Source organism: Phyllobates terribilis, unplaced genomic scaffold, assembly GCF_046119375.1.
Source record: "Phyllobates terribilis strain yellow unplaced genomic scaffold, ASM4611937v1 Scaffold_2__4_contigs__length_985480577, whole genome shotgun sequence".
Taxonomy (NCBI): Eukaryota; Metazoa; Chordata; class Amphibia; order Anura; family Dendrobatidae; genus Phyllobates; species Phyllobates terribilis.
Window position 1 is genome coordinate 863,604,990 of NW_027362762.1, and position 27,056 is coordinate 863,632,045.

A 27,056-nucleotide genomic window follows, 5' to 3' on the forward strand; every position below is an offset into this window, starting at 1 on the left:
ATTAAAGGGGTTGTCCAGTGAAAACAAATGATCACCTATCCACAGGATAGGGGATAACTTATTGATCGGTGGGGTCCGACTGCTGGGACTGATCAGCAGAATGGGGCACTTCTATCTAGAATGGAGTGATAGTGCACATACTCGACCACTGCTCCATTCATTCTCTATGGGGCTGCCAGGCACTGCATTCAGCTTTTTTCTAGCAGCCCCATAGAGAATGAATGGAGCAGAGGTCCATTTTGTAATAGGGATAAAAATTTGCCTTTCTGCCGATTGGGATGGGTCCCAGCAGTCTGACCCCAATTGATCAATAAGTTATCCCCTATAGTCTGGATAACTTGTTTTCAGCAGACAACCATTTCTGTAACTTACTATTATCATAAGGTTTAACATGTGTTAAAGATTTTTAATAAAGTTCAGTTTACTGAAAAATATTTGACATGACATAAATATAAAGAGGAACAAAACATGCCCAACCTAACAAGTGATGACATAAAGTTGGTAGTAGTTCCATAAATGTATCATGTAAAGAGGAAGTTATAGGTTGGAAAGTAGATTGATAGGTTAATTAAAGATACAATTTGATACCGTTTCAGATTATTTTTTCTTTATTGCCCCCCTCCTGCAGCCTCCTCCAACAGCAACTTGTTGTTAGGTGTAATAATAATAATATTAGCAAATACCTCTAATTAGAAATGTAGTATAGTTCTTCTGATTCGCTATGTCGCTTACCCCATGTGCAGGGCATTGCAGTGGCTTAGGAATCCATGGTTACAACCACTCATACAGTTGTAACTATGGATACCTAATCTACTGCAATGCCCTGCACATGGGGTAAGCAACAAATGCTTAATGTGTTCACATACCCATGGGCAGTTCTGGATATCTCCCTGACTCTGTGTTCTTCAGGCTCCAGTTGGCTCAATCCACCAACCATCTAATGTGTATGGAGGCCTTCTGACTGCCCTTGGGTATAACTCAGGGGGAGAGCTGGCAGTCCCCCAAACACATTTGATTAAATTCAAGCGCCCGATCCTTCTGTCCTCTTGGTAGATTACAAACCATTAGGAGAAGAACATTAGTAGTACACATTGCATGCATTTTATTTTTATGATGTTCAGGTATTGTGTCCCTATGCCATTTGCCTAATATTATAGCAATGTCTCTCTCCTTTTTCTAGATCCCTCCACAGTTCTGGAAAGTTACCTGAAGGTATGAGCTATCTGTTCTCATCAGTGCCATGTATTAATATGTTTGTTAGGACGTACAGTGGGGAAAAAAGTATTTAGTCAGCCACCAATAGTGCAAGGTTTCCCACTTAAAAAGATGAGCGAGGCCTGTAATTGACATCATAGGTAGACCTCAACTATGAGAGACAAAATGAGAAAACAAATCCTGAAAATCACATTGTCTGATTTGGAAAGAATTTTTTTTCAAATTTTGGTGGAAAATAAGTATTTGGTCAATTACAAAACAAGGAAGATTTCTGGCTCTCACCCACCTGTAACTTCTTCTTTAAGAGGCTCCTCTGTCCTCCACTCATTACCTGTAGTACTGGCACCTGTTTGAACTTGTTATCAGAATAAAAGACACCTGTCCGCAACCTCAAAAACTCATACTCCAAACTCCACTTTGGTGAAGACCAAAGAGCTGTCGAGGGACACCAGAAACAAAATTGTAGCCCTGCACCAGGCTGGGAAGACTGAATCTGCAATAGGCAAGCAGCTTGGTGTGAAGAAATCAACTGTGGGAGCAATAATTAGAAAATGGAAGACATACAAGCCCACTGATAATCTCCCTCGATCTGGGGCTCCACACAAGATCTCACCCTGTGGGGTCAAAATGATCTCAAGAACGATGAGCAAAAATTCCAGAACCATACGGGGGGGACCTAGTGAATGACCTGCAGAGAGGTGGGACCAATGTTACACAGGCTACCATCAGTAACACACTACGCCGCCAGGGACTCAGATCTTGCAGTGCCAGACGTGTCCCCCTGCTTAAGCCATTACATGTCTGGATCCGTCTGAAGTTTGCTAGAGAGCGTTTGGATGATCCAGAAGAGTATTGGGAGAATGTCATATGGTCAGATGAAACCAAAGTTGAACTGTTTGGTAGAAACACAACTCGTCGTGTTTGGAGGAGAAAGAATGCTGAGTTGCATTCAAAGAACACCATACCTACTGTGAAGCATGGGGGTGTCAACATCATGCTTTGGGGCTGTTTCTTTGCCAAGGGACCTGGACGACTGATCCATGTACATGAAAGAATGAATGGGGTCATGTATTGTGAGATTTTGAGTGCAAACCTCCTTCCATCGGCAAGGGCATTGAAGATGAAATTTGGCTGGGTCTTTCAGCATGACAATGATCCCAAGCACACCGCCAGAGCAACGAAGGAGTGGCTTTGGAAGAAGCATTTCAAGGCCCTGGAGTGGCCTAGCCAGTCTCCAGATCTAAACCCTATAGAAAACCTTTGGAGGGAGTTGAAAGTCTGTGTTGCCCAGTGACAGCCCCAAAACATCACTGCTCTAGAGGAGATCTGCATGGAGGAATGGGTCAACATACCAGAAACAGTGTGTGCCAACCTTGTGAAGACTTACAGAAAACGTTTGACCTCTGTCATTGCCAACAAAGGATATAAAGTATTGAGATGAACTTTTACAATTGACCAAATAATTATTTTCCACCAAAATTTCTTTCCAAATCAGACTGTGATTTTCAGGATTTGTTTTCTCATTTGTCTCTCATAGTTGAGGTCTACCTATGATGTCAATTACAGGCCTCTCTCATCTTTTTAAGTGGGAGAACTTACACAATTGGTGGCTGACTACTTTCTTTTCCCCACTGTATTATGGCTGCAATTCCTGGACCTTCCATAATTCTACTGAACTGACCTTAGATCTCCATAAGGCTTTATAGTAATCTAACTTCAGTCCAGTAAAACCATGAGAGGTCCAGTTATTGTGGCTGGAAAATTATGCTAAAACGCGGCAGCATTACAGTCTTGCGAAAACTGGCATAACAGGAGTGATTGTCAAGTATACTGGAGCCCTGAACCAAATCATGATCATCATAGATAATGATCAAATGCATAGAGGTTTGTAGAGTGAGGGGGCTTAGATCGAAAACCCTTTTTAAAGTGGCACATATACACTGTCTGGAGCAGTTTCTTCCTTTCCAGCAGCTGTGATTGTTAGGATGGATATGACCATCTAAATCTCATTGCCCAACTCTTTAAATCACAATTTTTTATTCTCTGGTTTGAAAAGTCATTGGAAGGAGGAAAGAAAACCAGCTCTATGTCTCATGCTCAATTTGCTTGTGATCTGTTTCTGGCACAGCATCCAGCCCACACGGAAGATCAAGAAGTTTGTTCAGCATTTGCATTAAAATTAATTTCCAACTTTTACAATACAAACTGAAAAACATACAAACATTCTTAAATAGATCTTAGACCCGATAAGGATGGTGAATTTACTTTGAAAATCCATGTCAGAATGGCTGTATAATCCTTTATGAAAGTTTACCTCCACCCACTTAGTTTGATTGACAAGTCCTCAATGTCCCTCCTCCACCTTCCTGTTGTTGAGATCCCACACTGCTAAGTACAAGCTGCAGCTGTCAGTCAGTCTGAGTGGGTGGAGACTCATTAAATGCTAATTTTAATATCAGGTTTATACAGCCAGTCCGATAAAAGGTGAAAGCAGCACAGGTGCAAAATACTGATGAGCAATCGATCACACAGCAACCATCTTACATATTTTGGCCACAAGATCAGCTAATACCCTATTTATTTATTCTTGTTTGCTTGCTGCATCCAGCCCTCTATTGTTGATTGGTGGGGGGAATAGGGTGTCTGTAGGGTGTACTTATATATTGCTGGGCCGCCACCTGATCTAATACTATGGGCTTCACTAATAGGTTGTAAGCCATCATTGTGCACTACACTTATCTGTTACTAGCACCTTATACAAGCCACAACCCCTTCATGAATGGCAGACATGAGTGGTTGCTCATCGGTATTTTGTACCTTTGCTGCCCCCGCCTTTATCATTAGGATCTGCTGCATCCTGCATTAGTATTGTGACCAGATAAGTATGGCTGGTTTTTTGTGATTTATCTCCTTTTCAATTAACTGCTTTATACAGCTATTCTGACATGGACTTTCAAAGTAAATATGTCAGCCTCATCAGGTCTAATAGATGTATTTAATTATATACATAGTTTAAATTGTAAACTCTAGTGAAAGATCCACTTTAATACTTTTAGATCCACTGATCATCCCTAAGATTACAACTAGGAACTAATTTTGGAACCGCAAGGGTGTTATAACGATGGAACTGAAGCGATGTCTACCATGGCGTCTCACGATATAATATCCTGATAATGGCCAAACTGCTCATGATTCAGGTCTATTTATGAAGTCACAGAACCATAGTTTGTATTCCCAATGTCCAGTCTGTGGATGATTGTCGGCCATTGTTTACCACGGTCCTCTGCGCACCCTGCTGGCCGGTGCTCCCGGGTTGTAGCTATTACCTGCGGGAAGTCACTGCTCTTCTTATCATTGAGTAAGAAAACAAAATGTAAACTCTAAAAGCATTTTTTCCAGCAGAAGCCGGCACTTAGCCAGTGCTCCGCCGCCCAGCGCTGTCAGCTAGTTCCCATGCATAGAGCTCCATCTCTTGGTTAATTTCAGTCATTATATGCAAATGTTGCTGCTTTTATCCGCAGTGACGTCACCGTGTGGGCATACAGCTGAGCCATCACTGGGTCCACGAGAGGTCAATGCCGCCGTCCTGCTAATTATTAACACCCATGACACAGGCACTGACTGCTCCATGTATGTTTATAGCAGGGCGGACCCTGATACCATGCAGTGTGATCATTGGGGGGATGATAGGAAACGTATACCTGATGTCTATAGGGGGCGCCTCATACACTTACACTTTTATAGGGATTTTATAGTTGATCCCACACCCAAATCTTTAAACATTTTTTGATTGTAAAACAAATACATGATTTCTATATAAGGATTAGAACATTTCGGCTTCTTTCTTCCAGTCTGTGGCATTGTTACTCAGCCCCTGTCACTGTAAGGGAACCTGACATCAGACTACGCTTCTCTATATAGGGGACGCTGAATTTGGGGACAGATCTGTTCTTGTTATCGAGCTGTTTAAGTATAAGGAGCGATCCGCGATGCTGATATTCACTACTGATCCAGCCGGGTGCTGGTCTAGAAGAAAGCCGCCATGTTTTTATAATCTTGTTCCAAATATGCAATTATTCTCATCACTTGCATAAAAGTAACTGTTGTTGTGTCCATGTGGATCTGCAGGATGTTCTGTTCTGGTGCTGGAGTCTGTGAGCATGTTCAGGAAATACGTCTCAGTCCTGGACCTGCCGCTGAGCTGGTGCTTCCACCAAGACCTTCTCATTGTATCATCGGGAAGACAATACAGGCAGGCCAAGGTAACACCGACATTACAGCCTGTATGGGGGGTGCTGGGTGTCACCAACAAATGCTCTGCTATGTATTGGGATGAAATGTGTGCTGCTTTATAACAAACTATGCATTTCAGCACCTTACAGTTTCTTATATTTCTGCTTCCAGTCATTGAATGATACTCCTCTGCACATTTTCATGGCAGGTTTTACACCTATGAGTTAATTAAAAAATAAAGGAATTGGTATAATAACAGAAATGCACTTTATTCATTGACCTGCCATGACGTACTATTAGGCTGAGTTCACACGATGCGTTTTTCATGCGTTTCCGCGGCGTTTTTGCAGTTGCGTAAACGCCGCGGAAACACATGAAAAACGCATGGTAGAAGGGCAGCAATGTTCCCCAATGGAAATCCACATGTGCTGTGCCCATGATGCGGATTTTTCCGCAGCGTAAACGCTGCGGTCAAAAATCCGCAGCATGTCAATATTTTGCGGAAACGCTGCTCTTTTGCCGCCATTGACTTGCATTAGACCGCATGGAATCCGCATCACTGTATATGTTGATGCGCTTTTCATGCGGTCTAATGTGCGGATGGTACCCGGGTGTGGATGAGAGGACTCTCATCCAGACCCAGGTACCATTAAAAAAAAAAGAATAAAATAAAAAATACATATATTCTCACCTTCTGACGGCCCGCGCTGCGTCCTGCCGGCTTCCCGCGCACTTCGCGGTTGAATGAAGGACCTTCGCTGACGTCAGAGTCATGTGACGGGTCACGTGACGCTGACGTCGGAAGGTCCTACAGTCTTCACTGCCGGCAGCCGGGACCGATGAAGCAGGACACCGGGGGCCATCAGATTGTAACGTATAGATTTATTTTTTATTTTTTGACATCACACACTATATAAATCCATGCCGGTTGCATGGATTTATAGTGTGAAGTTGACAAGCACTTTCCAAGTGATGCTAAAATCGCTTGGGAAGCGCTTGTCAACCCGCATGCGGAAATGAAAGTGAAGAACGCTTCATTTCCGCATGTCCCTGGCAGGAAACCGCATGTACAATCCGCATGCGTTTTTTCCTGCCAGAGAGATGCAGAAACGCTCAGGAAAAAATCCTGAGCATTTCTGCATCGTGTGCACATACCCTTACATGTCGATTTATATTACATAGCTGGTATCTGTCTTTAAAAGCAGTGATCAGCGCTGTCGCCAGTCTCTGCTGTAAACCTCTTACATGCCTCTGTCAATCTCTCAATCACAGCATTAGAGGGGTTTTCCTTCAGACAAAGTTCATTTTAATCAATAGATCTTGGAATAATAACAAGCTCCACAATTGGGTGTATTTAAATAAAATGTTCCTGTGCTGAGATAATCTTATAAATGTGCCCCTGCTGTGTACTGTGTAATGGCTGTGTCTGACCGTGCAGGAACATTGTCTGATCATACCACAGCTCCTGGGCAGGGGGAAGCAAAAGAGTATACAGACATTACAGCAGGGGATTGCTGTCAAAGCAGAGGAAGCAGTGCCCTTGTGTTCCATGTAATTTGATCTGATACGGAAGCATGGTGTGATTTTCTTTATAGGTTTTGGGGCTGATTCATGAAAGTGTGTGAAACACTTTGCAAAGTTGCAAAAGTTTTGCTTAGCGTAGAATTGCGCAATAAAAATGTGATTTTTGGTGCTATTCTGCCAGCTCTGCCAAAATGGGTGGAGCTGAAGAGGAGCCACTACAGGATGCAGCATGGTAACGCCTGCCAATCAAATTCATTAAAACTGATGGTGTTTCTTACTCCAGAAATTCTACTCCAGTCCTAGACTGGAGTAGTATTTCTGGTGAAGCACAAATCACTTCGAAGATGCATCAGATTCATTAAGTGGCAAGCGCCTCTTTTACTTTGGTGGACCCTTTATTAAAACGGGCGTGCACAATGCCAGTCTTAATGATTCGGTCCCTTTGAGTCTTGCAGCCTGATTCACCTTTTTGTATGGTGAACACCTCCATTGTCTGACTTGTATGTGGAAATAGTAAGGACCTGTCATTGCACAAAGACTAGAGAATCAACTATGTACTGCCAGCGGTGATTGTGTGGTAGATATCCCTCAGAGGATTCCTGGATGGGGCCAGAGACAGACTAATAATGTGAATTATCAGGAAATGTCATCAGGTGACACTTTTGTGGTAGCAACATATTTCTTTAATTCATGTGGAGAGCTGCTGGCCGCACACAGGCTCATTGCTAACATTAGCTACTACAGACATCATCAAATCAGATCTTTGCAGTATACAGTTATTCTAGCATCACATTGGGAGATGCGGAATAAAAGCTTAGTAACAGCACGTCAGGATGGGCACACAGTGCCAGCACATCGGGATAAAGGCACAGTGCCGGCACGTCAGGATAAAGGCACATTGCCGGCACGTCGGGATGGACACACAATGCCAGCACATCGGGATAAAGGCACAGTGCCAGCGCGTCAGGATGGACACACAGTGCCGCCACGTCAGGATAAAGGCACAGTGCCGGCACGTCAGGATAAAGGCACAGTGCCGGCACGTCAGGATAAAGGCACAGTGCCGGCACGTCGGGATGAAGGCTCAGTGCTGGCGCGTCAGGATGGACACACAGTGCCAGCACGTCGGGATGAAGGCACAGTGCCGGCACGTCGGGATGAAGGCACAGTGCCGGCACGTCGGGATGAAGGCTCAGTGCTGGCGCGTCAGGATGGACACACAGTGCCAGCACGTCGGGATGAAGGCTCAGTGCTGGCGCGTCGGGATGAAGGCACAGTGCCGGCACGTCGGGATGAAGGCTCAGTGCTGGCACGTCAGGATGGACACACAGTGCCAGCACGTCGGGATGAAGGCACAGTGCTGGCGCGTCGGGATGAAGGCACAGTGCCGGCACGTCGGGATGAAGGCACAGTGCCGGCACGTTGGGATGAAGGCACAGTGCCGGCACGTCGGGATGAAGGCTCAGTGCCGGCACGTCGGGATGAAGGCACAGTGCCGGCACGTCGGGATGAAGGCTCATTGCTGGCGCGTCAGGATGGACACACAGTGCCAGCACGTCGGGATGAAGGCACAGTGCCGGCACGTCGGGATGAAGGCTCAGTGCCGGCGCGTCGGGATGAAGGCACAGTGCCGGCACGTCGGGATGAAGGCACAGTGCCGGCACGTCGGGATGAAGGCAGTGCCGGCACGTCGGGATGAAGGCTCAGTGCCGGCACGTCGGGATGAAGGCACAGTGCCGGCATGTCGGGATGAAGGCTCAGTGCCGGCACGTCGGGATGAAGGCTCAGTGCCGGCGCGTCGGGATGGACACACAGTGCCGGCACGTCGGGATGAAGGCACAGTGCCGGCACGTCGGGATGAAGGCTCAGTGCCGGCGCGTCAGGATGGACACACAGTGTCGGCGCGTCAGGATGAAGGCACAGTGCCGGCACGTCGGGATGAAGGCACAGTGCCGGCACGTCGGGATGAAGGCACAGTGCCGGCACGTCGGGATGAAGGCTCAGTGCCGGCGCGTCGGGATGAAGGCTCAGTGCCGGCGCGTCGGGATGAAGGCTCAGTGCCGGCGCGTCAGGATGGACACACAGTGCCGGCACGTCGGGATGAAGGCACAGTGCCGGCACGTCGGGATGAAGGTACAGTGCCGGCACGTCGGGATAACTAATGAACCTCAAAAATCTCATTTAATCTGAAGAGTTTGTCACACAACAGTGAGAACCATGATGACAAATATAGGAGCTGAATTCACCAAAGTAAAACAAGAAACTCTGCTTTTCTTTCCCTTGAGATTTGCCCCAGATCTGCTTATATGGCCATATCAGAGCTGCCAAATACTGTACTTATGCTATATTTGGCTGCCATAGAGAAAGTGTGGGATGAATACTGAGTCTCTTTGTCATGAGATTAAAGGGTTAGTGCACCGCATTACAAACTGGCCAAAAGTAAAAGGCAACACATACTCGCCTGATTCCGTAGCATTGCCCAGCTCCCATGCCGATCTCTTTCAGCAAAGGTCGGCTTTTGACCGCTGCAGACAATCAGTGGTACATTTTACACTATTGAAGCCACTGATTGTCTATTAACAGTCCTGTGCTGACCTTGCTGGAAAAGAGAGGAGACCAACTGGGAACCCAGACAGCGGTAGGGAATGGGTGAGTATGTATTTTTTCTTATTTTTAACCACATTGGGCCAGTTTGTAAAATAAAAAAAATGGTCAACAACACCTCTTAAAGGGATTGTTCATTTATTTGGGCAAGGAGAGGATGTCCAGCTGGCTTTATGCTTCAGTCCCCCTGCGCTTCTTCCATGCTGCAGAGGCAGAGTTGCCCTTTCTAGCATCCTGGGAGAGAGCACAGTTCGGTCCGGCGGTGCCACCATGCCTTAGGTTTGGATTGTCAAGCTTCAGGAGTGCACCGCCCCCTGCAACCGGGAAGTCGGGAGGCTTTCATCTTTTCCCATACCATGGTTGGACTTGATGTACGTATCCCCTTTTTTTTATCTGTTATATGTAATTATTAGAAATAAGTAATTCGATTTGCGCTGCCCTAGTCAGATTCCAGTCCAGTTCCCCTCTGCAGCTGGTCTTTACTTCTATGCGTGACATCCTCACCGTCCAGAAACATACGAGGCTTAATAAGGCCTAATAAGCGCCAGAGCCTACAGGATGCTGGGCTGAGTATGCAGGGAACAGAAGAGAAGACCGGCTACCATGGGGGAGTGGACTGGACGCCAGACAGGAGCAATGCAAATCGAGTTGCTCATCTCCAGTACCGCAGTAATTACATGCCCTTCCAAAACACTATTTTGCATGTGTTCCTGTTGGATCTGTTACAAGTCGTATTTATTGTTGCTTTATGCTGTATGCTTAGTAATGGGACGGCCGGAGATAGCAAAGCGCAGCACTCGGCTGGTCTTCAGTATTCCCATAAAAATGAATGAAGCAGCAGTGTGCATGATTGATCACCACCGATAGATAGGAGATAACTCCCAAACTTGAGAATACCCCTTTAAGTGGTAACAATGAACATTAACTGCAAAGAAAATGTGATTGTATCTCATTAAATGAAATTGGTGTAATTTTTTTATGTTAATTATATATTGTACATTCAGTTAAAGGGGTATTCCCATCTCCTGGATTTATTCCCAATATGTAGGTGTAATAATAATAATAGCAAATACCTCCAATTAGAAATGTAGTATAGTTCTTCTGATTACCTATGTTGCTTACCCCATGTGCAGGGAATTGCAGTAGCTTTAGTCATCCATATTTACAACCACTCATATAGCGACAGTTAGTTAGCAGTAAGTGGCCGTAACCATGGATATCTAAACTACTGCAATGCCATGGGGTAAGCGACATAGCTAATCAGATGAACTATACTACATTTCTAATTGGAGGTATTTGCTGATATTATTATTATTACACCTAGTACATGATGGGATATGATCTTGAAGATGGGACTACCCCTTTAAGGCTAAAAGTACAGTATATATCTATAACTGGCCGACTTCACTCTTGACAGATGATTACAACATCGATGGCTCCATTTGGGGCAATTGTATTATATTTTGCAAAGCGATTTCTCATGCAAACGATGTTGTGTGTGGTTTTATTCCAGGAGGCAATGCTACAACATCAGAGTCAACTACTTTGGTTTCGCCACGTCTACCTGTTCTTCTCGCGCTACATGATGATCAACTCGCTACATTTCTTACAAGACAACACAGCAGAAAAGGAAAGCTGAGCCATTGTCTGCTCGCGTGACGCATCCACATTCTGGCATCCAGGGTGTTACATGACCTGTTAATTTAATACCGGACTAGTGATTGGTTGGTGGCATTAATAAACAATATTTTTTATTATAATATTTTTAAAATGAAAAACAAACAGATAAAAACAAAAAACTATCTGGTGCATGAGATTTGATTTGTAGCAAGGTATAAATTCGGAGGTTTGGTAATGCTTTTACTGTATTGGGATCAGGTGACAATAAATAAAATGTTGTTTTTTTGGGCAATCCTGTATTTCCTTCGATTGCTTTAGGGGATATAGAAATGTCTGGCTCCCGCTCACCCCTACATGTCAATGTGAGCATGTGGTAGCAGGCCGATATCTCTGGACTGAACAATTTTCAAAGCGGTTCTGCTCTTATCTCTGTGTCCAGTTTTGTCTTTTCCAACAGCGGAGAGATGATGGTTCATGTTTTTTTTACCGATAATGTAAAAAAGTTTAATTACCAACATTATTAGTGGAAATTCTCTTGGTGTAGTGCAGTCCTTCATCCATCAGTGGTGGTCATAGGGATGATATATGTCATCTATTATGTAAGGCCACTCATACGCCTGCGGTGTTGAGGTAAGGAGCTGCTTGTGACCTTTCTCCAGTTACTATTTGCACATTGTATAACTTTTCTTTGGCAGTGTTTCTTCTACTGTGTTGGTCTAATTATGGCCTGTCTGCCATTCTTTCCTGTAGACACAGCAATCCAGACATCCATTATGTTGTATAAATTATATCCCTATTGACACACATGTTAGAACAGATCTCTGAATAGTTTTAACCAGTTCAAGACCGGGCCACTTAAACTTAAATTGTTACTGCCAAGAAACAGGTATTTTGCATACGTGGGTTAAAAGAGCTGCAAAAAATTCCCTCATTTGGATATTCAAATACTTTTTGCTTTTTTTTTTTTTTAGTTATATGGGGACTAATTTTAATGTTATTTTTATACTCTATTTTTTGCCGATATCGGGCAAGAGCCATGAGAAAATGAAATTAAACACTTGTCTTTTTTGCACATTTTTATAGAACTTTTTTATATCATAGAATGTTGGAGTTGGAGGGGACCTCCAGGGTAATCGTATCCAACCCCCTGATCAAAGCAGGAGTCACTAAACCATCTCAGACAGATGTCTGTCCAGCCTCTGGAAGGAGAACTCACCACCTCTCGCCTGTTCCACTCATTGATCACCCTCACTGTCAAAAAGTTATTTCTAACATCTAATCTGTATCTTCTCCCTTTCAGTTTCATTCCATTGCTTCTCGAGTTTCCATGTTCATATGAGAATAAGGATGATCCCTCTACACTGTGACATCCCTTCAGATATTTGTAGACAGCTATTAAGTCTCATCTCAGTCTTCTTTTTTGCAAGCTAAACATTCCCAGATCCTTTAACCGGTCCGCGTAGGACATAGTTTGCAGTCCGCTCACCATCCTGGTAGCTCTTCTCTGAACTTGCTCCAGTTTGTCTATGTCTTTTTTAAAATGTGCTGCCCAGAACTGGACACCGTATTCCAGATGAGGTCTGACCAAGGAGGTGTAGAGGGGGATAATTACTTCTTGTGACCTAGACTCTATGCTTCTCTTAATACATCCCAGAACTGTGTTTGCCTTTTTTGCTGGGTAGCAGTTTTTTTTTTTAAAAAAATATATTTTTATATTTCACATATTGTTCCCTGCATAACATCATAAAAGAACCTTGTTCAGTTCTGTGTTTACAGTGATCAGAACGGCAGAGACTGTGGGAAGTCCGACTGTATTTGACAGCCGCCTTCCCGCTCCCACAACTGCATGATCTCATGCAGCTATTATGCTATGCAGTGACGTTCTAGACTATAAACGTCGGGGCATTCTGCTTTCTACTCTGCAGTGATGTTCTGTGACCCAAAAGGTGACTGATGGTTCATGGATGTTATTCTGAATTGTTTGTGACATGCAAAATGAGTTGTTACTTTATCAGCTGTTTTATAACAGTTTTCAGAATATTTTTTAACCTTTTTTAGAGTGATATATTTAATTGTTTTTTTATCTTAATTGGGATTTTATTTATAGGGATTGTTCACAACTGAGAAAATAATGGCTTTTCCTTAGGCTAAGTCATCGATATCAGATTGTGGGGTCCAAAACAATAGGCAATCAGCTGTTTGCAGCTCTCATGGCATCAGCTGGATGTTAACTGAACAAAGTCGGAACAGCACAACCCCCATACACTGTGTAGAGCCGCTGCCTGGTTATGTAGATTAGTTCTTATTAAAGTGGATAGGAGCTGAGCAGCAGTACCCAAGAAAAGCCACTGCACTGACAACATAGCCGTGCTGCTCCGCTCCAAACACTACCACCAGAGTAGCAAGCAGCTGATCAGCGGAGGTGCCAGGTGTTGGACTGATACTAAATCTGATATTGATGACCTAGCCAAAGGAGAGACCATTAATATATAACCAGTATCAAGACTAATACTTTAATTCATATTACTTGAAAAATAAACTTTTTTCTGGGGTATTGCCATGTAAAAATATAATGGCATATTGACAGACCGTTCCATAATTTTATGATTAGTAGTAGTCCAACCTTTGGACCCCTTTTATAAATCTTCCCTTCACAGTGGTACTTCTGACCATCAACTATGGCCATTCACAGGGATCTGTAGTTTTGCCCCAAAAAACATGTGGACTGATCTAGCAAAATCCTAAAAAGCAAACTTTCACTGGTCCTGTCGTACTGTTTCCCAGGTCCCTGCTGGTCCACGGGGCTGCTCTTCTAGCTAACCACTGGCCAAAGAAGTGACCAACTCCAGTCCCCGTGGAAAAGGGACCTCAGAGGCCAGTGGGGGACCTAGGAGAAGAGCAGAGAGGGATTGATAGTTAAGTGTACTTTTTAATTATTATACCATGGTGTATGTTTTTTGGTGCCTATAAAATTGATGGATACCGTTGGCATCAGTCCTACAACACAGCTGGCCCTATACCTCACACACACACACTTCTGGCATCAATGCCTGATTTTTTCTGCATTGATGGATAGGCTTTAAAAAATATAACAGAAGAAATATCATTGAATGTATAGAAAAGATTTAATTCACTAAACTGAAGACAGGCCACAATGGCAGAAATGTATAAAACTAGAAATGGACGGAAAACTATAAATGACTAAGAATTAAAACAACTGTCTGGACGCTCTCAGGACTTTGACATGTTGCGGATGGTCTTGTGCTCTTTCATAGCTTTCTCCCATTCTTTTCCATTTATCTGCTCCAAGTGGACACTGCGCACTGTCCCTTCATCAAGGCAGTGGGAAGCAATGCCTGAAAATGACAAACACAATATATTATATATTATCATTCCACCAGACCCAGACGTCAAGAAGAATTCTACAAAGTAGAAAATAACTGATTTGTGTCTTTCTATGGCTGGCAACTTGTATGCCGCTGCTACATCTCAGCATAGTGCAAGTGAATGGAGTCGTATTGTGACCACCAAGTTGCCTTGACAAGGGTTTCCCAAAAAACAGTGATTTTGCGGTGAAAATAGCACTATGTCGCTGTTACATTGCAACATACTGTATGGGAAGGTGGTTGCATTGTTACCAGCAAGTTAATACGTCTGGGCACGAAAAATGCAAAAAAAGAAATCTAATTGTGTCACCTGTGTCACTGTGCAACCCCAAATTTACTAAAGAGGTTTTGTTTCAGGCCAAATACTCATACCAGCATACTGCTGTGATATTACATGCAGGAACAGAAGAGCAGGTGATGATTTAGCCTGGAAACACCTTTGTAACCCACCACCTGCACTGCTGGCCATCTGACCATGATCCCCCTGCCTGCACGGGACTGCACTGCCATCCTTCCAACTTCTGTTCTGCCGAATATACAGTGGGTACGGAAAGTATTCAGACCCCTTTACATTTTTCACTCTTTTTTTCATTGCAGCCATTTGGTAAATTCTAAAAAGATCATTTTTTTTCTCATTAAAGTACACTCTGCACCCCATCTTGACTGAAAAAAAACAAACAGAAAATGTAGAAATTTTTGCAAATTTATTAAACAAGAAAAACTGAAACATCACATGGTCATAAGTATTCAGACCCTTTGCTCAGTATTGAGTAGAAGCACCCTTTAGCGCTAGTACAGCCATGAGTTTTCTTGGGAATGATGCAACAAGTTTTTCACACCTGGATTTGGGGATCCTCTGCCATTCTTCCTTGCAGATCCTCTCCAGTTCCGTCAGGTTGGATGGTGAACGTTGGTGGACAGCCATTTTCAGGTCTCGTAGCTGTTTGCTTAGAGTCATTGTCTTGTTGGAAGGTGAATCTTCGGCTAAGTCTGAGGTCCAGGGCACTCTGGAAGAGGTTTTCATCAAGGATATCTCTGTACTTGGCCACATTCATGTTTCCTTCAATTGTAACCAGTCGTCCTGTCCCTGCAGCTAAAAAACACCCCCATAGCATGATGCTGCCACCACCATGTTTCACTGTTGGGATTGTATTGGGCAGGTGATGAGCAGTGCCTGGTTTTCTCCACACATACCGCTTAGAATTATCACCAAAAAGTTCTATCTTCGTCTCATCAGACCAGAGAATCTTATTTCTCATAGTCTGGGAGTCCTTCATGTGTTTTTCAGCAAACTCTATGCGGGCTTTCATATGTCTTGCACTGAGGAGAGGCTTCCGTCGGGCCACTCTGCCATATAAACGCGACTGGTGGAGGGCTGCAGTGATAGTTGACTTTGTGGCACTTTCTCCCATCTCCCTACTGCATCTCTGGAGCTCAGCCACAGTGATCTTGGGGTTCTTCTTTACCTCTCTCACCAAGGCTCTTCTCCCACGATTGCTCAGTTTGGCTGGACAGCCAGGTCTAGGAAGACTTCTGGTGGTCCCAAACTTCTTCCATTTAAGGATTATGGGGGCCACTGTGCTCTTATGAACCTTGAGTAATGCAGAAATTCTTTTGTAACCTTGGCCAGATCTGTGCCTTGCCACAATTCTGTCTCTAAGCTCCTTGGGCAGTTCCTTCCGCCGGCCGGAAGTTCTCACCTGTGGGGCTCCGCCGTCAAGTTGTAGTGGCCGCCACGGTGTACTGCAGATCCGCCTCCCATTCAATTGAATAGGCACCGATAACAGCTGATCAGCGGACCCCGGCCGATCATACAATTGATTGTACATTGATGCTTATCCCACGGACAGGGCATCAATGTAAAAGTAGTGGACAACTTTTTAAACACAGCTGGACTTCTATGAAGGAGTAGAACCATCTCAAGAAAGATCACAAGGAAATGGACAGCATGTGACTTAAATATGAGTGTCTGAGCAAAGGGTCTGAATACTTATGACAAAGTGGACAAAAATGATGGGATGACAAATATAAAGTGCAAGTGCAGCGATTTTTAAATTTATCTCAGGATATACATGCATCAATAAATGGGATATCAAATATAAGATGAAGGTGCAAGATATTTAGATATATCTCAAGATATACACGCATAAACCACATGCATAAATCAGTGGTATACCTGATATAAACTGCAAATACACGGATATTTAAATATCTCTCAGGTTCTAAATGCATAAGCCACATACTCCCGGTAATGCACACCTGTAGTCTATAAAGGCACAAACATTGTTGTATATATACTTGGCTGATATTATATGTTCCTCCTACCTTATATGAAAATATATTATAATAATCGCAGCATCAATCTGGCACTAGTACACCTGAGAACCGTGCAGCTCACATGTACCCATATACCATGAAATAAACTTCAGCTGCACTCCCATGTAATACCATGATACCATATCCCTGCCTATAGTAATGCATAATCCCATAGATACCACCGGGATGCCCTGGAACCCCCACTAGACCTGCTCACACATAAGCACTTGGCCGAACAAGCGTTCCTGTGTATGGGAGAGTTAGCCGTGATGGCTGCCTGTCAGCCAAAGCAGAGTTCAGCGGACAGCCATCTAATGTGTGTAGCCGGCTTTAGTGCACATTGTGTTTGTGGCCACCTTCTGGTTTGTTGCTTTGGCCATCCTTTGCTGACCTACTGCAAAAAAGCTCACATTGCACAGTATATCAAAACGTGCAGCCTGCAATGCTTTCCTAGGCAGGTAAATAGGAAATGTCGGTCACATTGGCCCAGTAAGCAGACTTTTGGCCTCCGGTCATTAGGAGCCTATGAGAATATGAACTATAAACTATAAGCTTTTACTGGCATATACTTTTGACCAAGTGCACAAATGCAGTGTGCACTGAGCCTTACTCTCCTCTTCCTACTGAGAATGCAATCACATTCAGCTTAGTATTAAGTCGAGGAAACGGCTGTCAGCCGAACAAGCGTTCAACGGTCAGCTAGCTAATGTGCATGGCCAGTCTAAAGGTCCATTTACACGGCAAGATTATCATGAACAAGAATCTCTAAGGACGCTTATTTCACAGTAATCTTGCAGTAAACAGACTGCTGATTACTCAATGAACAAGCAAAACGCTTGTTCGTTGAGTGAAATTATATTATCTTTTTTTGCTCCACAAACATCGTTGCTCTTGTCGATGCATTGACATGTGTAAATAATAATAATCTTTTTATTTATATAGCGCAAACATATTCCGCAGCGTTTACAATTCAGGCAATTTCGGCACTGTCCCCATTGGGGCTCACAATCTATATTCCCTATCAGTATGTCTTTGGAGTGTGGGAGGAAACCGGAGAACCCGGAGGAAACCCACGCAAACCCGGGGAGAACATACAAACTCCTCGTAGAGGTTATCCTTGGTGGAATTTGAACCCAGGACACCAGCGCTGCAAGGCAATAGTGCTAACCACGGAGTCACCATGCTGCCCAATAGGATTTGTATTACCAGAACAATGGTAGAGTGTTTCCACTGAGTGATCTACTAAAGATCGCTCAGTGCACATGTACTGTGACATCACTGCCTATTATCTCTATACTGTGACATCACTGTCTATTATCTCTGTACTGTGACATCACTGTCTATTATCTCTGTGCTGAGACATCACTGTCTATTATCTCTGTACTGTGACATCACTGTCTATTATCTCTATACTGTGACATCACTGCCTATTATCTCTATACTGTGACATCACTGTCTATTATCTCTGTACTGTGACATCACTGTCTATTATCTCTGTGCTGAGACATCACTGTCTATTATCGCTGTACTGTGACATCACTGTCTAATCTCTACTGTGACATCACTGTCTATTATCTCTTCTGTGACATCACTGTCTATTATCGCTGTACTGAGACATCACTGTCTAATCTCTACTGTGACATCACTGTCTATTATCCCTGTACTGTGACATCACTGTCTAATCTCTGCTGTGACATCACTGTCTATTATCTCTGCTGTGACATCACTGTCTATTATCCCTGTACTGTGACATCACTGTCTATTATCTCTTTACTGTGACATCACTGTCTATTATCCCTGTACTGTGACATAGTAACATAGTTTGTAAAGCCGAATAAAGACTTGCGTCCATCAAGTTCGACCTGTTAGTTCTGTAATTGCTAAAGTTGATCCAGAGGAGGGCAAAAACCCCAAATGATTTGGCCAATCTTCACCTGAGGAAAAATTCCCTCCCGACTCTGAAACCAGCCGTCAGAATAAATCCCTGTATCAACCTACTATTTTATTCTATTTTTAAGTATATGCTGAAATCTGCCTGGTATCTAGAAATGCATCCAGTCCCCGCTTGAACTGGTGTAGTGAATCTGACATTACCGTCTCCTCACTCAGTGAATTCCATATTCTCACTGCTCTTACCGTAAAGAACCCCTTCCTATGCTGGTGCTGAAACCTTTTCTCTTCCAGTCTTAGTGAATGCCCTCTTGTTACCGTAATATCCCTCCTTTTGAACAAATCTCGGGCAAGATCTCTATACTGTCCCCTAACATATTTGTACACATTTATTATGTCCCCCCTCAACCTTCTCTTTTCCAGGCTGAATAGTCCTAGTTTTGCCAACCTCTCTGGGTATTGCAGTCCCTCCATTCCCTTTATTAATTTTGTTGCCCTCCTTTGTACCTTTTCAAGCTCATTTATATCCTTTCTATATATTGGGGCCCATAACTGAGCACAGTATTCCAAGTGTGGTCTGACCAGTGCTTTGTACAGTGGAAGAACAATGTTCTCATCCTTTGCAGCTATACCTCTTCTGATACATCCCATTACCCTGTTTGCCCTTACAGCAGCGGCCTGACTTTGGGCACTCCAATTTAGTTTGCTATCAATCAAGACGCCCAAGTCCTTCTCCATCTCTGAATTCCCCAATGATTTCCCATTCAGTGAGTACTGGTGACTTCCATTTTTCCTTCCCATATGTATGACCTTACATTTCTCCTCGTTAAACCTCATTTGCCATTTAATGCTCCACCTACCCAGCTTATCCAAATCCCTCTGTAGGTCTGCACTGTCCTCTTTTGTATTAATTGTTTTACATAACTTTGTGTCATCTGCAAATATTGATATTTTACTATTTATCCCGTTGACTATGTCGTTAATAAAGATATTAAATAACATTGGGCCTAGTACAGACCCCTGTGGTACCCCACTAGTGACGCTTACCCATTCTGAGCATATTCCATTTATAACCACCCTCTGCCTTCTATCCTTTAGCCAGTTAGCTACCCACTTGCAGACATTTTCCCCAGCCCCATCATTCTCATTTTGTATACCAACCTATTATGTGGCACGCTATCGAACGCTTTTGAGAAGTCGAGATACACGACATCCACTGGATCCCCCTGATCTACTCGAGAGCTAACCTCCTCGTAGAAGTCAATCAGGTTTGTTTGGCAGGAGCGATTCCTCATGAATCCATGTTGGTTCGGGGTTAATAGATTATTAGCATCAAGATGCTCCGTAATTGCCTCTTTAATGAAGCTTTCAAAAATTTTGCCCACAACGGACGTCAGACTCACCGGCCGATAGTTTCCGGTGTTACTTTTTGCTCCCTTTTTGAATATTGGCACTACATTCGCCTGTCGCCAATCAAGTGGCGCAGACACAGTCTCAACAGAGTCCTTAAATATAAGATATAACGGTCTGTCTATCACATTACTTAGTTCCCTTAGTACCCGTGGGAGTATGCCATCAGGTCCTGGTGATTTGTTTATTTTAATGTTACTGAGGCGTTTCTGTACCCCAGCTTGGGTTAGATTTGTCATACTTAGTGGAGGATTAAGTTTGTCACTTCTCATTTCTCCTGTTAGTTCTATTTCTTTGTGAAAGTTGTCGAAAAAAAATTATTTAATAGATTAGCTTTATCCTTATCTTTCTCTATGATTTTGCCTTCATCACTTTTTATCGGTCCAATATTATCCGATTTAATCCTTTTACTATTTATATACGTAAAGAACAGTTTGGGATTTGATCTACTTTCCCTAGCAATACGTCTCTCTGTTTCCTCCTTCGCTATTTTTATTTGTTTTTTGCAGGTTCTCGTTTTTTCCTTGTAACACATTAGTGCCTCCTTACTGTTTTCCTGTTTTAACCTCTTGAATGCCTCTTTTTTGCACTGTCTATTATCTCTGCTGTGACATCACTGTCTATTATCTCTGTAATGTGACATCACTGTCTATTATTACTGTACTGTGACATCACTGTCTATTATCTCTACTGTGACATCACTGTCTATTATCTCTGTAATGTGACATCACTGTCTATTATTACTGTACTGTGACATCACTGTCTATTATCTATGTGCTGTGACATCACTATTATCTCTGCTGTGACATCACTGTCTATTATCTCTGCTGTGACATCACTGTCTATTATTACTGTACTGTGACATCACTGTCTATTATCTCTGCTGTGACATCACTGTCTATTATCTCTCTACTGTGACATCACTGTCTATTATCCCTGTACAGTGACATCACTGTCTATTATCTCTGCTGTGAAAACACTGTATTATCGCTGTACTGTGACATCACTGTCTATTATCTATGTGCTGTGACATCACTATTATCTCTGCTGTGACATCACTGTCTATTATCTCTGCTGTGACATCACTGTCTATTATTACTGTACTGTGACATCACTGTCTATTATCTCTGCTGTGACATCACTGTCTATTATCTCTCTACTGTGACATCACTGTCTATTATCCCTGTACAGTGACATCACGGTCTATTATCTCTGCTGTGAAAACACTGTATTATCGCTGTACTGTGACATCACTGTCTATTATCGCTGTACTGTGACATCACTGTCTATTATCTCTGCTGTGACATCACTGTCTATTATCTCTGCTGTGACATCACTAGTCTATTATCGCTGTACTGTGACATCACTGTCTAATCTCTGCTGTGACATCACTGTCTATTATCCCTGTACTGTGATATCACTGTCTAATCTCTGCTGTGACATCACTGTCTATTATCTCTGCTGTGACATCACTGCCTATTATCTCTCTACTGTGACATCACTGTCTATTATCCCTGTACAGTGACATCACTGTCTATTATCTCTGCTGTGAAAACACTGTATTATCGCTGTACTGTGACATCACTGTCTATTATCGCTGTACTGTGACATTACTGTCTATTATCTCTGCTGTGACATCACTGTCTATTATCTCTGCTGTGACATCACTGTCTATTATCTCTGTGCTGTGACATCACTGTCTATTATTACTGTACTGTGACATCACTGTCTATTATCTCTGCTGTGACATCACTGTCTATTATTACTGTACTGTGACATCACTGTCTATTATCCCTGTACAGTGACATCACTGTCTATTATCTCTGCTGTGAAAACACTGTATTATCGCTATACTGTGACATCACTGTCTATTATCGCTGTACTGTGACATCACTGTCTATTATCTCTGCTGTGACATCACTGTCTATTATCTCTGCTGTGACATCACTAGTCTATTATCGCTTTACTGTGACATCACTGTCTAATCTCTGCTGTGACATCACTGTCTATTATCTCTGCTGTGACATCACTGTCTATTATCTCTCTACTGTGACATCACTGTCTATTATCCCTGTACAGTGACATCACTGTCTATTATCTCTGCTGTGAAAACACTATTATCGCTGTACTGTGACATCACTGTCTATTATCGCTGTACTGTGACATCACTGTCTAATCTCTGCTGTGACATCACTGTCTATTATCGCTGTACTGTGACATCACTGTCTAATCTCTGCTGTGACATCACTGTCTATTATCGCTGTACTGTGACATCACTGTCTAATCTCTGCTGTGACATCACTGTCTATTATCTCTATACTGTTACATCCCTGTCTATTATCCCTGTACTGTGACATCACTGTCTATGATCTATGCAGTGACATCACTGTCTAATTTCTGCTGTGACATCACTGTCTATTATCTCTCTACTGTGACATCACTGTCTATTATTACTGTACTGTGACATCACTGTCTATTATCTCTGCTGTGACATCACTGTCTATTATCGCTGTACTGTGACATCACTGTCTATTATCGCTGTACTGTGACATCACTGTCTATTATCTCTGCTGTGACATCACTAGTCTATTATCGCTGTACTGTGACATCACTGTCTAATCTCTGCTGTGACATCACTGTCTATTATCCCAGTACTGTGACATCACTGTCTATGATCTATGCAGTGACATCACTGTCTAATCTCTGCTGTGACATCACTGTCTATTATCTCTGTACTGTGACATCACTGTCTATTATCCCTGTACTGTGACATCACTGTCTATTATCTATGTGCTGTGACATCACTATTATCTCTCTACTGTGACATCACTGTCTATTATCTCTGCTGTGACATCACTGTCTATTATCTCTGTGCTGTGACATCACTGTCTATTATCTATGTGGTGTGACATCACTATTATCTCTGCTGTGACATCACTGTCTAATCTCTGCTGTGACATCACTGCCTATTATCGCTATACTGTGACATCACTGTCTATTATCTCTGTACTGTGACATCACTGTCTATTATTGCTGTACCGTTACATCACTGTATATTATCGCTGTACTGTGACATCACTGTCTATAATCCCTGACTGTCACATCACTGTCTATTTTCTCTGTACTGTCACATCACTGTCAATTATTGCTGTACCGTTACATCACTGTCTATTATCGCTGTACTGTGACATCACTGTCTATTATCGATGTACTGTGACATCACTGTCTATTATCTCTGTGCTGTGACACCACTATTATCCCTGTACTGTGACATCACTGTCTGTTATCCCTGTACTGTGACATCACTGTCTATGATCTATGCAGTGACATTACTGTCTAATCTCTGCTGTGACATCACTGTCTATTATCTCTGTGCTGTGACATCACTATTATCTCTGTACTGTGACATCACTGTCTATTATCTCTGCTGTGACATCACTGTCTATTATCTCTGTGCTGTGACATCACTGTCTAATCTCTGCTGTGACATCACTGCCTATTATCGCTATACTGTGACATCACTGTATTATCTCTGTACTGTGACATCACTGTCTATTATTGCTGTACCGTTACATCACTGTCTATTATCTCTGTACTGTGACATCACTGTCTATTATTGCTGTACCGTTACATCACTGTCTATTATCTCTGCACTGTGACATCACTGTCTATTATTGCTGTACCATTACATCACTGTCTATTATCTCTGTACTGTGACATCACTGTCTATAATCCCTGTACTGTCACATCACTGTCTATTATCTCTCTACTGTTACATCACTGCCTATTATTGCTGTACCGTTACATCACTGTCTATTATCTCTGCACTGTGACATCACTGCCTATTATTGCTGTACCGTTACATCACTGTCTATTATCGCTGTACTGTGACATCACTGTCTATAATCCCTGTACTGTCACATCACTGTCTATTATCTCTGTACTGTCACATCACTGTCTATTATTGCTGTACTGTTACATCACTGTCTATTATCCCTGTACTGTGACATCACTGTCTATTATTGCTGTACTGTTACATCACTGTCTATTATCCCTCTACTGTCACATCACTGTCTATTATCGCTGTACTGTGACATCATTGTCCATTATTACTGTACTGTTACACTGTTACATCACTGTCTATTATCCCTGTACTGTGACATCACTGTCTATTATCGCTGTACTGTGACATGACAGCCCTAACTAAAGTCACCAACGACCTACTGACCGCCAAGAGCAAGCAACACTACTCCGTCCTCCTTCTTCTCGACCTCTCCGCCGCCTTCGACACAGTCGACCACCCCCTCCTACTCCACATCCTAGAATCCCTTGGCAACACTGACCTAGCCCTCTCATGGATCTCCTCCTACCTAACGGACCGGACTTTCAGCGTCACCCACTCCCACACCTTATCCTCGCCCCACCCCCTTTCTGTTGAAGTTCCCCAAGGCTCAGTCCTGGGACCACTACTCTTCTCCGCATACACCCTCGGCCTGGGGAAACTCATCGACTCCCACGGCCTCCAATACCACCTCTACGCTGAAGACACCCAGCTCTACCTGTCTGGCCCCGACATTTCCGCCCTACTATTCAAAATTCCCCAATGCCTATCCGCCATCTCATCCTTCTTCTCCACCCGATTCCTCAAACTCAACATGGAGAAGACCTAGATAATCGTCTCTTCCCCCAACCGCTCTCCCCAGCTCCACAACTTATCCATCACAATCAACGACTGCACCCTCTCACCCGTCTCCCACACCAAGTGCCTCGGGGTAATCCTCGACTCCTCCCTCTCCTTCAAGCCCCACATCGAAGCCCTCGCCACCGCCTGCCGACTCCAACTGAGGAACATTGCCCGAATCCGCTCGTTCCTTGACCAGGACTCGGCAAAAACGCTTCTCCACGCCCTCATCATCTCCCGTCTCGACTACTACAACCCCATGCTCACTTGCCTCCCCGCTTCCTCCCTTGCACCTCTCCGCACCATCCTCAATTCCGCTGCCCGACTCATCCACCTATCTCCCCGTTTCACCCCCGCCTCCCCCCTCTGCCAAGCCTTTCACTGGCTCCCCATTGCCCTGAGATCACGGTTCAAAACCCTAACCCTAACATACAAGGCCATACATAACCTGTCCCCTCCCTACATCAACGACCTGGTTTCCAGATATGTCCCCCGGCGCGATCTTCGCTCCTCTCAAGAACTTCTCTTCTCCCCTCTCATTTCCTCCTCCCACAACCGCCTACAAGACTTCTCTCTTGCATCCGCCATACTCTGGAACTCTCTCCCCCATCACATCCGACACTCCCCTACCCTGGGAACCTTCAAGAAAAACCTAAAGACCCACCTCTTCCTTCAGGCCTACAGCCCACACTGAGACCCATCCGCTACACCATCTCACCCTCTCCTCTCCCCTTCCTCCTGTCTCCCCACCCACCCCCTATAGACTGTGAGCCCTCGTGGACAGGACCCCCTGCCCTACTGTACCAGTGCGCCTCATTTGATGTTTAATGTTCGTGTCCCTGTCTGCCCCTACACTTGTAAAGCGCCATGGAACCTAATGGCGCTATATAAATATTTAATAATAATAAAAATAATAATGACTGTCTAATCTCTGCTGTGACATCACTGTCTATTATCTCTGTACTGTAACATGACTATCTATTATCTCTGTACTGTGACATGACTGTCTATTATCGCTGTATTGTGACATCACTGTGTAAACTCTGCTGTGACATCACTGTCTATTATCCCTGTACTGTGACATCACTGTCTCATCACTGTCTATTATCCCTGTACTGTGACATCACTGTCTATTATCTCTGTACTGTGATATTACTGTCTATTATCTCTATACTGAGACATCACTGTCTCATCACTGTCTATTATCTCTGCTGTGACATCACTGTCTATTATCTCTGATGTGACATCACTGTCTATTATCACTGTACTGTGACATCACTGTCTATTATCTCTGTACTGTGACATCACTGTCTATTATCTCTGATGTGACATCACTGTCTATTATCCCTGTACTGTGACATCACTGTCTATTATCTCTGTACTGTGACATCACTGTCTATTATCTCTGATGTGACATCACTGTCTATTATCCCTGTACTGTGACATCACTGTCTATTATCTCTGATGTGACATCACTGACTATTATCCCTGTACTGTGACATCACTATCTATTATCTCTGCTGTGACATCACTGTCTATTATCCCTGTGCTGTGACATCACTGTCTATTCTCCCTGTGCTGTGACATCACTGTCTAATCTCTGCTGTGACATCACTGTCTATTATCTCTCTACTGTGACATCACTGTCTATTATCCTTGTACTGTGACATCACTGTCTATTATCTCTGCTGTGACATCACTGTCTATTATCGCTATACTGTGACATCACTGTCTATTATCGCTGTACTGTGACATCACTGTCTAATCTCTGCTGTGACATCACTGTCTATTATTGCTGTACTGTTACATCCCTGTCTATTATTTCTGTACTGTGACATCACTGTCTATTATCTCTGTGCTGTGACATCACTGTCTATGATCTATGCAGTGACATCACTGTCTAATCTCTGCTGTGACATCACTGTCTATTATCCCTGTACTGTGACATCACTGTCTATTATCCCTGAACTGTGACATCACTGTCTATGATCTATGCAGTGACATCACTGTCTAATCTCTGCTGTGACATCACTGTCTATTATCTCTGTGCTGTGACATCACTGTCTATTATCCCTGTACTGTGACATCACTGTCTATTATCCCTGTACTGTGACATCACTGTCTATTATCTCTGTACTGAGACATCACTGTCTCATCACTGTCTATTATCCCTGTAC

The 27,056-nt window shown here is 43.4% G+C and overlaps 2 protein-coding genes across 2 annotated transcripts in view; one reads left to right on the forward strand and one right to left on the reverse strand.

The window, feature by feature from the left end:
- The window catches only part of PIGL (phosphatidylinositol glycan anchor biosynthesis class L), a 156,299-nt gene extending 144,811 nt beyond the window's left edge, over window positions 1-11,488 (forward strand). The window contains exons 5-7 of the mRNA XM_073668015.1: window positions 1,181-1,212; window positions 5,344-5,477; window positions 11,090-11,488. Coding sequence (XP_073524116.1) covers window positions 1,181-1,212; window positions 5,344-5,477; window positions 11,090-11,215 — 292 coding nt within the window. The 3' untranslated portion in view covers window positions 11,216-11,488. The remainder of the gene's footprint in view (window positions 1-1,180; window positions 1,213-5,343; window positions 5,478-11,089) is intronic.
- A 2,814-nt stretch (window positions 11,489-14,302) lies between these two features.
- The window catches only part of CENPV (centromere protein V), a 91,005-nt gene continuing 78,251 nt past the window's right edge, over window positions 14,303-27,056 (reverse strand). The window contains exon 5 of the mRNA XM_073670786.1: window positions 14,303-14,552. Coding sequence (XP_073526887.1) covers window positions 14,428-14,552 — 125 coding nt within the window. The 3' untranslated portion in view covers window positions 14,303-14,427. The remainder of the gene's footprint in view (window positions 14,553-27,056) is intronic.